The 14,558-nt window shown below is 40.6% G+C and overlaps 1 protein-coding gene across 2 annotated transcripts in view; it reads right to left on the bottom strand.

The window, feature by feature from the left end:
- Window positions 1–3,832: 3,832 nt before the first annotated feature.
- The window catches only part of LOC144593937 (RELT-like protein 1), a 63,408-nt gene continuing 52,682 nt past the window's right edge, over window positions 3,833–14,558 (bottom strand). The window contains exons 6-8 of one of the 2 annotated variants that reach the window (XM_078400074.1): window positions 10,968–11,118; window positions 10,608–10,641; window positions 3,833–6,667 (exon numbers count right to left, since the gene is read on the bottom strand). In XM_078400074.1, coding sequence (XP_078256200.1) covers window positions 10,612–10,641; window positions 10,968–11,118 — 181 coding nt within the window. In that variant the 3' untranslated portion in view covers window positions 3,833–6,667; window positions 10,608–10,611. The remainder of the gene's footprint in view (window positions 6,668–10,607; window positions 10,642–10,967; window positions 11,119–14,558) is intronic. The other variant, XM_078400080.1, reaches the window with a different exon arrangement.

Raw genomic sequence — 14,558 nt, 5'->3', positions numbered from 1 at the left:
AACCTCACTACTGATTCACTGTGTTGGTCCTGCCCACGTTAGGCTTCCCAAAATGCAACACCTCACATTTCTCTGTATTAAATTCCATCAACCATGCCTCAGCCCACTTGGTCAATCAATTAAGATCCTGCTGCAATTTTTCACAACCATCTTCACTATCTGCAAAACCACCCACTTTTGTATCATTTGCAAACTTGCTCATCTTGCTGTGAATGCTCTCATCCAAAATCATTGATAAAGATAGATCTATATCAATCTGTATCAAATTTATCAAGTTAAATCTTTTGGTGTCAGATTTTAGTAACAGCTCTGACCTACATTTCACAGCCTTAATGTGCCCCTTTGGTTTTTTTGAACTGGCCAAACTGATCAGCTTTAGACTTTACTTTAAAGATACAGCCTGGAAACAGGTTCCTCGGCGCACCAAGTTTGCCCCAACCAACATTCACCCCATGCACTGGCACTGTCCTACACACTAGGTATAATTTACAATTTGCAGAAGCCAATTATCCTGCACACCTTTTGAGTGCGGTAGGAAACCTGAGCATCCGGAGAAAAGCCATGTGGTCACAGGGAGAACATACCACCTCCGTACAGACAGCATCCGTAATCAGGATCGAACCCGGGTCTTTGGTGTTGTAAGATAGCAACTCTACCACTGCGCCACTGTGTTGCCTGCAGGTTAATTCCATGAACCTCAACTTCACCAGAACATCCTAGCCTGACCCCATCAGAGAGATTCCCATTGCCTGAGCCATTCCTTCACTACAAATTTAAACTGGTTTATTTATTTTCCCATTTCTCATGATCGTAGGCCTGAAAGGTTAACTCGAGGATAGACACAAAAAGCTGGAGTAAACTCAGTGGGACAGGCAACATCTCTGGATAGAAGGAATGGGTGACGTTTCAGGTCGAGACCCTTCTTCAGACTGAATCAGGGGGGAGGGAGATACACAGAAAAGGAAATGTAAGGTGTAAAAATGAGATAATGGGGATGGGGGTCAAGGAAAATGGTGAACAGATTATTATTAGCTAGGAGAAGGTAATAACAAAGCAAACAGATAAAATGTAAAAGAGGACAGTCAGACTAGTCAGAGAACTGGGATGCGGAGGGGGGGGGGGGGGGAGTGATGGAGAGAGAGGGAAGGCAAAGGTTACTTGAAGTTAGAGAAGTCAATATTCAAACCGCTGGGGTGTAAGCTGCCCAAGTGAAATATGAGGTGTTGTACCAGGTACTTTCCCCTGCAACCGAAGGTGATGCAACACTGACATTATACCACTTTTGCATCCACTCTTGACAGTTTAGGACCACTTCACAGTGGGCAATTAACCTACAAACCCACACATCTTTAGGATGTGGGAGTAAACCCATGAAAGAGCTCCACACCATCTAGTTGTCTATGGTGTTTGCACTTTCAGCCAGTAGCCACATGGTTTTCCTCCGGGTGCTCCGGTTTCCTCCCACATCTTAAAAGACATATGTAGGTAAAGTGGTCTCTGTAAATTACCCCGTGTGCATAGGGAGTGGGTGCGAAAGTTAGATAACAAGACTAGTAAATAGCTTATCCGCACTTTCAAAACTACATTCCCATTCTTTTCCCGGTGCCCTTGATCCAATGCACTTACATAATTCTATCACACAAAAATATTCAGCGTCCTGGCCTCTACATTACTCCGTGGTAAACAATTTCACATCACCACTATGTGATATGAGAGGAATATATCGGGTAGATGTACAGAGTCTTTTGCCCAGAGTAGGTGAATCGAGCACCCGAGGACATAGGTTTAAGGTGAAGGGGAAAAGATTTAATAGGAATCTGAGGGGTACCCTTTTCACACAAAGGGTGGTGGGTGTATGGAACAAGCTGCCAGATGAGGTAGTTGAGTCTGGGACTATCCCAACATCTTCTGCAGTTGTATAGGGTTCCTCTGCAGTTGTATAGGGCCCTGGTAAGACCACATCTGGAGTATTGTGTACAGTTTTGGTCTCCTAATTTGAGGAAGGACATCCTTGTAATTGAGGCAGTGCAGCGCAGCGTAGATTCAAGAGATTGATCCCTGGGATGGCGGGACTGACATGTGAGGAAAGATTGAAAAGACTAGGCTTGTATTCACTGGAGTTTATAAGGATGAGAGGGAATCTTATAGAAACATAAAATTATAAAAGGACTGGACAAGCTAGATGCAGGAAAAATGTTCCCAATGTTGGGCGAGTCCAGAACCAAGAACCACAGTCTTAGAATAAAGGGGTGGCCATTTAAAACTGAGGTGAGAAAAAACTTTTTCACCCAGAGTTGTGAATTTGTGGAATTCTCTGCCACATAGGGCAGTGGAAGCCAAATCACTGGATGGATTTAAGAGAGAGTTAGATAGAGCTCTAGGGGCTAGTGGAATCAAGGGATATGGGGAGAAGGCAGGCACGGGTTATTGATTGGGGACTATCAGCCATGATCACAATGAATGACGGTGCTGGCTCGAAGGGCCGAATGGCCTCCTCCTGCACCTATTTTCTATGTTTCTAACATTTTAGAAGTAGTTAGACAGGTTTGGAGGGATATGGACCAAATGCTGGCAGGTGGGATTAGTGTAGCTGGGATACGTTGGCCGGTGTGGGCAAGTTGGTCCGAAGGGCCTGTTCCACACTGTATCACTCTTTATGACTCAATGACCCTCCTCAAAATAGTACATTTCGCACCCCTTATCCTGAGTGTGATACCTGGTTCTAGAATCCCCAACCAGGGGAAATATATTCCCTACATCCAGCTCTGATGCCCCATCAGAATTTGTTACATTTCAATGAGATCCACTTTCATTTTACAAAATGTAGTTGAATGCAGGCAGCGGTAACCACTCATTTTGCCACTCCAGGTTCTTTGCTGCCTTCCTTCTTAGCAGGTTTTTAGTTTAGGTTAGTTTGGTTTAGTTTAGAGGTATATAGTGTGGAAACAAGCTCTTCGGCCCACCAAATCCACGCCAACCAACAATCACCCATACACTAGTTCTATCTTGCACACTAAGGTCAATTTACAGAAGCCAATTAACCTCCAAACCTTTTCCCAAATTTAAGATAGCTTCATTTTCTACCGGGCGGGGGGGAGAGGGGGGGGGGGGTCATTTCATATTTGCCCACTCACACAATAACATTAATAGCTCAATGCATTCTCCTCCAGAATTTCAATCCCAATCAATTTCATAACACCAGCAAACTTAGAAATGTTACATTTGGAAATATATATTATGAATAGCTGGAGACATGCTGAGCACTGTGATACCCAACTAATTACTCACTACCTGCCACCCAAAAAAAAGACCCAATTATCCCTTCAATTTCCAGCCTGCTAACTAATTTTCAATCTTTGCCAGTATGTTACTCAAAGTCCTGCGCTTTAATTTTAGAATTAGCCTCTAACATGGGACTTTATCAAAAGCCTTGCAAAAATCGAAATACACCACATACACCAAGATGAGGGAGGCCCATTCTCAAACAAAAACTTAATTTCCCTTTCACAAATCCAAGCCAACTTTTTCCAATCCCAGGGACGTTTTCTAAGGTTCCTGCCATCACATCTTTTATAACAGACTCAAAAACTATTCTGACATTACATACCTTACTCTAATTTAACTCCATTGCAGCAATGTAATCCAATTTGTTCAATCATTCATTTCTGATTAGAATAGCATTCTATTACGAACAAGGCACTGAAAATGGCTAGGTTAAGGTTTTATCCAAATCTTTTGCATTTTCTACTAAAGGATTCGTGAATTTAGTTGAAGAACCTCAACGCAATATCCATTTAGACAAGAGCAATAAGATATTTTATTGAACATTTGCATAAACAAGAGACATTTCATGTATTAAATTGTAGTTTTAAATGTAGATTTACAATATTACTTACCAATTTAATGGAGGCACAGCACCAAGAGGAACCAAGGTTTCAATTGATCCCTCCCTGCATGCTCCCTGCACTCCCCACCCACAAAAGCTGCTCCTGTGCCTAACATTTGTGGTATATTCAAAAAGCACGATGGGATGCTTAAAAAGTAAACCTGCCAAAGTTTACAGAACACTTACAAATCTGCAAAGAAAAAATACCGTATACAAAATAAGCCGCCAAAAATGGATGTAAAGCCATAAAGTTAATACATCACAACACAAAGGTTTTAAAAATGAATATTGCACAAACAATCCTAGAATCCACATAATTGAAGATTAATCCACAAGGTTAGCACCCAAGGGTAAAACAGCTCTATTATTATGAAATGATTGATGTTACACAGAACACGTTGCCACAACGTTTTATAAAAGGCAACTTTAATAGTTGTATGGCACCATACATTTTCATTTACTCCTAAAGAATGTCCTGAAACCGTTAATGTTAAATGAAAAGTTATTGTTGTTAAATTCACTGGTATACCAATTGTTAGCTCAAAGGTTTCCTTTGGTCAGTTCAATTAACCATATGCAAAAAAACAATTCTGAACCCATGAGCTACAATCACACATTTGGTCTTAATGGTGTATTTTCCCAGAAAACATTTCAACAACTTGAATACTATTTCTGCAAAGCTAGAGGAGCAGATCAGATTACCAAGTACTGCAACATATAATGTAGCAATCCAATAAAAGCTGCCATATTACCATATGTGCGCAGTACCAGCAGATGTGAGCTAAATGTTAAAGAAACTTTATTGCACATAAATACAAAGTAAACTTTATACAAACATATCTTGGTACAATTTTACTGTCAGAATAATGAGTAGTAAACAATTATTGTATTGGCTGTGGTGCAACACAGAATTGTTTTGCACACCCTCATTTTTACAAGGTTGGCCACCGCAGAAACATTCCATTCTTTAAAAGGTGTCAATATTTTAATTGTTGATACCCCTTGTATTTGAGCCTTTTTTTTCCTTCAGCAACATGACCAGTTGGCAAATGGAGATACAAAAGACTACAGATGTTGGAAACTTGGAAGAGAAAGAAAAACAAACTAAAGAAGGATCCCCACTCAAAACATCACCTGCCCATTTTGTTGCACATATGCTGCTTGACCCACCTTCCAACAGTTTGACTAGTTGGTATTTTCCCCTCGTATTTTATTCTGCAGTGACTACCATTAGAAAATGTTCCAAGCAGGGCAACATCACTATGCTTGAATTTTAGACATCATGTCGAAAAAGATCACACTTTTCAAGAGAAGCCATTAGTCAGCAAATCGATTGTAGGGGCTCTAGTTATTACCTCAAGGGAATTGAAGAATTAAATGTCAATTTTAGTATTTAAGTATCAACCTTGTTGAAAAGTAACTAGATTGGGTCTTGTGCTTATGATTTACATATTTGAATGACAGAACTATACATTTTTATTTTGTTTTTTGCCACAGTGTATTGGAGTTTTAATAAAAACAGCTTTTAATTTTGATAAGTAGGCATTGCATTTTCAAATAGTGTACTCTATTAGCATTTTGCAATAGTTAACTAGACATGATTTATAAACTAACAGGTCAGTTTTACTTTATTGAGCTAAGGAACATTTTAAAAATCTATTCAGGTATATTTCTTATCCATTTTGTTGCCTATTACTTAACACCTACATCAATTTAAAACATTTTCTTCACACGGGAGTACTTGTGAAGCAAATCATATTTTACTTTTTAGCACAAGCATTTTTCCCTTCACTATATCAAAAACTATTATATTATAAAAGTAAACATGGTGCTGCATTGACCCATCTGGTATTTTGTATAATATTATTTGAAAAGAAGTCAATGCGCTAAAATATTGAAAATTAGGCAACTATAGTTATTTAAGGATTAAGCCAGAATACCATCATTAACATTTTCATGCAGGAAAGCATAAATGTTTTGGATTCACATCTTTGCAAGTCCATGCTTATTAGAAGATATTACTTTATATTTAATTCTCCCTCCCACCACCTTTTCATCCAAATTACCTAAATTTGCTCAAATTCTTACTGAAATTTCACAAGAATGATATGCCCTTTGATACCTCAATTAAATGATTTTTCGAAATGAAGGGACTCATTTTATATAATTGAAACACAGAAGGCAAAAGAGTAAATCCCATTTTCTCATTCAGAATAAATCAAACTGTAAATGCAGAAACATCAAGACCATGGAGCCACAAATGGTAATGTTGCTGATTTTTCTCCTTCTGTAGCACTATAGCCTATTACAGCACTTCACACTACTCTTAATTGCAATTATCCAGGTTAAATAGCAGAAACAAAGCTTTCTTGAATACATAAGCTTTATATTGGAATTGCTTCTATTACAAATGGAAATAAATACCATTTGTTAATTACAGTGTAAAAAATGTTTTACATTCTCAAACCATCTAGATTCCTCCTCCCCCCTCTCATGAAGAAATAATGAGTTCAATGTAAAGGAATTCAAAATTACAGCACAATATTTCCAGCAAATATATTGACCAATGTAAATACATATGATTCGTGACTAAAAAAATATATTTACATGTTTTGGCCTCTGCTAATTTTTCATATGGATAACCATCCAACATTTAAAAAAATACTGGAAACATTTAAAAAGACCACTTCTATACAGTTTGATGCAAAGTCAATTTCATATTTTGGTTTTCATTCAGGAACGTGCAACACCTGTTGTCTGCTCTTGACGTGATATCAACTGCTGAGATAAATTTAAAAATAGAGCAGAAAAAAGTTAAAACTTCACTAATTATTGGCAACTAAACAGGATTTAATTCATAACTATGTTCTTTACTCCATTTAAAGATTTCAATTTCTGTAGCAGTTAAAGAATTACAATTTCAAATCAGGCATCTCATTTCCATCTCCAAATTTTTTTAAAAGGAGGAACAAAAATCACCTTAGAAACATGAAACAGTGGCTACCTCACCAACAGTCTGTCTGTCCTTTCTTCTTTTTGGTATTTTAAGTACGCGTTGGAAAGTATGTTTTAGTGTTCCTTGGTTTATTGTATGTGTGGCGGGGGGGGGGGGGGGGGGGGGGCGGGGGGTTTGGGGGAAACATTTTTTTCAATCTCTTATCTCAACAGAGGTGCGATTATTTTCCGTATCGTATCTCCGTCCCCACTGCGGCCTAACATCGTGGAGTGGCGCGGCCTTTCCTGGAGACTGACCCAGTGCTCCAAGCAGCGGAACTTTAACACTGCGGAGCTTGCGATCCCTTTGCCGGGGATTGAGACTCCAACCGCAGGACCTGTGGACTTTAACATCGTGAAGCCTGCGGTCTCTGGTTAGGATACACTGACTCGGGAGCTCCATGCCACGGAGAGAGTTTCAACTGCCTCGACAAGGGAGTTTCGATCACCCCAATGGGGGCTTCGAATGTCGGCTGCCGGGGCTTTGATCGCCCCGACTGCGGATGGTTTGACTCCCCCAACCACGGGAGAACAAGAGGAAGAACATTTAACTTTAATGGCTTCCATCACAGTGAGGAATGTGGAATCCACTGCGATGGATGTTTATGTTAACTTTTATTTCGTTGTGTGTCTTGTTGCTTTTCACTTAGCATGGCTGTATGGTAACTCAAATTTCATTGTACCTTAATTGGTACATGTGACATTAAACTGACCTTGAAACCTCGACCTTAAAGAGTTTGCAGGTACAGAAAAAGAGGAGACAGGCAGGCAGTGCAAAAGTCCCCTATGATCATTTCCCTCTCAAACAACTGTAACGCATTGGATATTATGAGGTGATATGGCCTCCCAGGGGAAAAGACAGAAGCAGAGTGGTCTGTTGTGGGGTAGGAGAGGAACAAAACTGGGCGAGCGACTGTATCTTATCGAAACGTATAAGATTATTAAGGGGTTGGACATGTTAGAGGCAGGAAACATGTTCCCAATGTTAGGGGAGTCCAGAACAAGGGGCCACAGTTTAAGAATAAGGGGTAGGCCATTTAGAACTGAGATGAGGAAAAACTTTTTCAGTCAGAGAGTTGTGAATCTGTGGAATTCTCTGCCTCAGAAGGCAGTGGAGGCCAATTCTCTGAATGCATTCAAGAGAGAGCTAGATAGAGCTCTTAAGAATAGTGGAGTCAGGGGGTATGGGGAGAAGGCAGGAACGGGGTACTGATTGAGAATGATCAGCCATGATCACATTGAATGGCAGTGCTGGCTCGAAGGGCCTCCTCCTGCACCTATTGTCTATTAAGGGAATGCTATTGTAAGGGGAGGAAGGGTGCAGATGGGTGTTTCTTCAGCTCAAACTCCGACTCCAGAATAGTTTGTTGCCTCCTTGATGTTAGGGTCAAGGATGACCTGGAGCAGCTCAGGACTTTCTGAAGGGGGAGTGTGAACAGCCAGTGGTAATGGTACATGTTGATACTAATGACAGATAGAGTTGAGTCTGAAGAAGGGTCTCGACCCGAAACGTCACCCATTCCTTCTCTCCCGAGATGCTGCCTGACCTGCTGAGTTACTCCAGCATTTTGTGAATAAATAGAGTTGAGTTGAGTTGAGTTTAGTTTATTGTCACATGTACAGTGAAAAGGTTTTGTTGCGTGCTAACTAGTCAATACATGAAAGACAATACATTATTACAATTGAACCATTCACAGTAAAGGTACACGATAAAGAGAATAACATTTAGTGCAAGATAAAGCCAGTAAAGTCCAATCAAAGATAGTCTGAGGGGCTCCAATGAGGTAGACAAGAGTTCAGGACTGCTCTCTAGTTGTGGTAGGATGGCTCAGTTGCCTGATAACAGCTGGGAAGAAACTGTCCCTGAATCTGGAGGTGTGCATTTTCACACATCCATACCTCTTGCTTGGGAGACAGGAGAAGAGGGAGCGAAGGGATAATGGCTTGTAACAAGAGTTCAGGGACATAGGTTTGTGGAGCAGAACCTTAGAATCTTGACAATTCCAAGAGTGAGTGCGTATGGGAAAGGAAGAAGATATAGTCTGATGAATACATGGCTGACAGGATAGTGAAGGATGGGCTTTAGGTTCCAGAATTATTGCAATCATTGCAAGAAAGTATACATCTTCAGAGTACGTGGTTAAATTCTCCCTTGTTGTAGATGACCATAGTCTGCCACACTTGTGGAACAATTGTCCAAATAAATGTTGTCCAGGTTTTATTGCTAACAGGCATCATTTGCAAAGGAGTTGTGAATGGAAGTGAATAGTGTGCAATCTTCAGCAAACTTCCTCATGTCCATCATTATGATAAAAAGTCATTGATGGAACAATCATTGGTCTGATTATACTGCCCTGACTTACTCCAACAGTTAGGGAAACCTGTGGACATCTTACTCCTCTTGACCCACAAGGAGTTGTGAAACAGGTAAATTACTGATCCTTAATCTGTTCATCTAACCAGATGTCACATCTCAATGCGGCTGTTGCAAAGCAGCATACAACTGAGTGGACCTAAAATTTGTGTTATTGTACAGATGATGAGGCAGTAAAGTTTAAATCTTTAAAAGTTTAAAATTTAAAGACCAAATAGCCACTTTCAGGGTTTTAAAACCTTGCTCAACTCTCTTCTGGACATGTGACAAAGGTGGTGAAGAAAACTGAAGTCCAGAGAAAGCTACTTGAAATGAACCAATTATCATAAATGTTTATTTTCTCTCATCTCCATATTAAATAGCATTGTTTCATTTCGTTTCAAGACTCTTCTTCAGACCCGAAACGTCACCCATTCCTTCTCTCCAGAGATGCTGCCTGTCCTGCTGAGTTACTCCAGCTTTTTGTGCCTATCTTCAGTTTAAACCAGTATCTGCAGTTCCTAGGAAAAAAAACTGCAGATGCTGGCTTAAATCAAAGGTTGACACAAAATGCTGGAGTAACTCAGCGGGTCAGGCAGCATCTCTGGAGAGAAGGAATGGGTGACGTTTCGGGTCGAGACTTCGACCCGAAATGTCACCCATTCCTTCTCTGCAGTTCCTTCCTTCATAATATGTATGCTTGCTGGTCTGTGGTCTCACATCAGTGGAACATTGATGTTGTATATTATATTAGAATTAAATTTACGTCATGGAATAAAGTTAACAGCCAGTGAATGCTAAGTAACATGTGCAATCAAGGGCATCTCATGAAAACACGTGTTCATATTGCCTGCTGTTCTTTGGACATGCATTGACTAGAGAATAATGGACACATCTTATACAACAATGGAAAACAGCCTGCAATATCTTTACACAGCTTAAATGGAGACATTTTTAGCAAAAAATTGATAATTTACTGATATAAAATAAAGATGATGGGAGGCATCCCATAATACAATATCAGTTAAGTTTAAAGCTGTGCCCCTGTGTCAACCTAAAATCAAGCTGTTACATCATAGCTCCAATGATCAAAGTTCGATCCTGACTGTGTGAGTTTCTCCTGGGTTTTCTCCCACATCTCAAATGCATGGAGGTTGATAGAATTGCCTGCTGCAAATTGTCCCTAATGTGCAGATTACAAGTAGAATCTGGGAGGAGTTAATTGTGCAAGGAGAATAAAACATGGGATTGTGATATGATTAGTGCAAGTGGGTACTTGATGGCCAGTGTGTACTCTGGATCAAAGGGCATGCTTCTTTGCTATATGATTATGGCATTAAATGTAGTATTTAAAATGGTTTAAAAATTACTTACCTGATCAAACAACTTTCTGGAAAGCTTCAGTTTCCTGCCAAAAATCACCAAAAAGAAAATATTATAGAAAAATTGCATCAATTAGCAACATTGTCTGAAGGAATTCATAATTACAGGCACTCATGATTACAACTAACCACAAAAGGAGAAAAGTAGAAATAAGGAACTGAAAGGAGAAGATGCTTGTACACAAATTTGACCTTACAAGAGCTTGCTAGTTTTTCACATCACTTCAAATATGTTTCTATTAACTTGGAGAATTGGCAAATTAACTCACTGATTATTGAGGTATACAATTTGCATATTTTACACACAGAAATCATGTCCTGCAGTTTTAATTGCTTCCAACTTTTTACACACCTCTTTTTCATTCAATTTCGTTGGTGAGCTTGGCACTTCACAGTCATCTAAGTGGGTGGTGTTGACCATGTTGGCACCTTCTGGAGGTACTGGAAGCAACTCTTTTTGATTACTGGAACGTGCTTTTGGATCAACATGGGTAACTCGAAATCTATGAAGAAATTGTAGAAGATTATATTTACGATATCGAATCACACAAATACTGCACTGTTATTTGCTTCTGAGCTTATCTTCCTTCCACACAATAATATAGAACATCTCCAAAACATATCAAATCACCTGCATTCACGCTCATTTTAATAAATTTTCTACAATTAAAAAATTACAACCTAATACAGAATTGTAGAATTTAGAAGGATAGGGGATCTTATAGAAATGTATAAAATGATAAAAGGACTGGCAAGCTAGATGCAGAAAAAATGTTCCCAATGTTGGGGGAGTTCAGAACCAGGGCCCACAGTCTAAGAATAAAGAGGAGGCCATTTAAAGCTGAGACGAGAAAAAACTTTTTCACCCAGAGAGTTGTGAATTTGTGGAATTGTCTGCCACAGAAGGCAGGAGAGGCCAATTCACTGGATTAATTTAAAAGAGAGTTAGATAGAGCTCTAGGGGCTAGCAGAATCAAGGGATATTGGGAGAAGGCAGGCCCAGGTTACTGATTGTGGAGGATCAACTATGATCACAATGAATGGTGGTGCTGGCTCAAAGGGCCAAATGGCCTCCTCCTGCACCTATTTTCTATGTGTCTATGTGTATTGAAGCACAATAGTAGCATTTGTCCTTGCATGTTATTACCAATCCAATAAAACCAGTGTTTCATCAGGTCCAATCTCAATCAACCCTTTCACATCTATTCTCTGGTTTGTTACCTGTGGTCATTTCTCCTTAATTACACTATCAAAACCCTTTACGATTCCAAACATCTCCATTAAGTACCTCTCAACCTTCCTTGCTCTCTCCTTTTATATCAAATATCTTACCGCATTACATGACAGAACAGTGGTGGAGAGAATTTCTGGGTGTACTTATATCCAAAGATCTGTCCTGGCCCCAACACATCAATGCAATCATAAAGAAAGCCCATCAATGCCTCTCATTCCTTAGAAGACCAAAGAAATTTGGTATGTCGCCAAATACTCTCTTGATCTTCTACTGGTGTACAGTAGAGACCATATTGACTGGTTGCACCTCAGCCTGGTTCAGCAGCTCAAATGTCTAGAAATGCAAAAGATAGCGAAAAGTGGTGAACACTGCACAGTCCAACACTGGTACTGACCTCTGCGCCATTGAAGGTATCTATTGCAGTCCCTGCCTCAAAAAGGCAGTGAGCATCAACAGAGACCCACACCACCCTGTGCCACATTCTTATTCCACTCCTGCCATCAGGAAGAAGGTATAGGAGATAGATAGATAGATAGATAGAAGAGACAGATAGATTCTTGATTAGTACAGGTGTCAGAGGTTATGGGGAGAAGGCAGGAGAATGGGGTGAGGAGGGAGAGATAGATCAGCCATGATTGAATGCTGAGTCGACTTGATGGGCCAAATGTTCTAATTCTACTCTAATCACTTATGACCTTATGACTAATGACATGACATGAGTCTGAAAATTGTAACCAGTCACAGGAGCAGCTTCTTCCCAACATCCATCAGGCTATTAAACACAACAACCGCCAAATACGCATCTGTTGTGTGCTGCTGCAAGTAAGAATTTTATTGTTCTGTTTTGGGACATATGACAATAAAACATTCTTGACGCTTGAATACTAGTAAGTTGTTACTCACACTAAATACATGTCAATAATATTCCTAAATCATAACACTGCCTTTCACCATACTCTACTTTTCCTGAGCTTCCAAGGCATTGACTGCAGGACCTCAAACCTCTACCTAACTATACAAGCTATCAGCTCTCATGCTGATCCCCCTTCCCAATACTCCACCCTTGCATCCTTCTGCCGATGTGAGTTACTTTAGTTGCAAGAAGGCCTTTGTGCAAATAGTTTATTCCCTTGACTATGAAATACCCCATGACCACCATGTTTTCATTTTGATGTAACTCCATTCAAATCATTTACTCCAGCACCACGGAGACACAATAAAATATGTCACCAAGGTAAATGTTTCCATTATTCAATTCCAAATTTTTTTTTTTGACTGCTAAATTCTGAGGATTCTTGTACTGTCTCTCTCTTACCAAGCTCCCAGTGGGCATTCGCCTAGAATCATCCTAAACTCTGTTGATTATGCTTAACAAGAAATGCTGAACTTCTTGTAAGGTATCTTAAAATCATCAGCCTCAAAATTGCCAAACCAGAGTTAAACAACTGAAAGCACTTCCTGAACAAATAGTTGTCAAGAATTCAACAGGATTTAGATATTGGGTTTCTGCTGTCGCCTAATGTTGCAAAAAATGGCTATGATCAAGTTTGTAATTTGTAGTTCAATGCCTCAAACCCCGTCCCAACCCAGTAATTGTGCAAGGCTCCAGTGAAGACTGATTCTCACCCTTTTTCCCAGCTACTTACCCAGATTACCTCAATAATACATATATAATCCCCTCTCCCACCCCATTACTGCAGGTTCTCACCCCTCCTCCAATTACAAGCAAAACCTCAGTCTAAAGGCATATTTTCCTTTAAAAAAAAGGACATTGGTATCCTATTGCACGTGTATATGCCATTAAATATTTCAAAGCATACAAGCAAACTTAGTATAGTTATATCTCATACACCTGAAAGGAACAGAAACAATCAACGCAGCGTGTTATTCTGGTCTTTCCTGATACACCAAATCTAGGTTTTCAATTGTTAAGCAACAAGTATTGGTTTGGCTGTGGTAGTCTGGCGTGCTGACCTCTACCGCACCGAGGCCAGACGACAACTATCAGACACAAACCCGCTGACAAGGGAGGGGCTGTGGTAGTCTGGCGTGCTGACCTCTACCGCACCGAGGCCAGACGACAACTATCAGACACCTCTTCCTACCTATCCCTGGACCATGACCCCACCGATGAACACCAGACCTTCATCAGCAGCACCATCACCGACCTCACCAACTCCGGCGAACTACCCCTCAGTGCCTCCAATCTCATAGTTCCCCAGCCCCGCACGGCCCGATTCTACCTCCTACCCAAAATCCACAAACACAATTGTCCTGGCAGACCCATTGTCTCTGCCTGCTCATGCCCCACCGAACTTATCTCTACCTACCTCGACTCCATCCTATCCCCCCTGGTCAAATCCCTCCCCACCTACGTCCAAGACACCTCACACGCTCTCCATCTCCTGGATAACTTCCGGTTCCCAGGCCCCCACTCCCTCATTTTCACCATGGATGTCCAGTCACTATACACTTCCATCCCCCACAAGGATGGTCTCGAAGCCCTCCGTTTCTTCCTCGACCGTAGAACCAGCCAATCCCCATCGACCAACACTCTCCTCCGCCTAGCAGAGCTGGTTCTTACCCTCAATAACTTCTCCTTTGACTCCTCCCACTTCCTCCAAACCAGAGGCGTAGCTATGGGCACTCGCATGGGCCCTAGCTACGCCTGCCTCTTTGTCGGGTATGTCGAACAATCCCTGTTCCAGA

The sequence above is a fragment of the Rhinoraja longicauda genome, chromosome 1, assembly GCF_053455715.1.
Source record: "Rhinoraja longicauda isolate Sanriku21f chromosome 1, sRhiLon1.1, whole genome shotgun sequence".
Taxonomy (NCBI): domain Eukaryota; kingdom Metazoa; phylum Chordata; class Chondrichthyes; order Rajiformes; family Arhynchobatidae; genus Rhinoraja; species Rhinoraja longicauda.
This window is presented reverse-complemented; position numbering and strand designations above follow the sequence as displayed.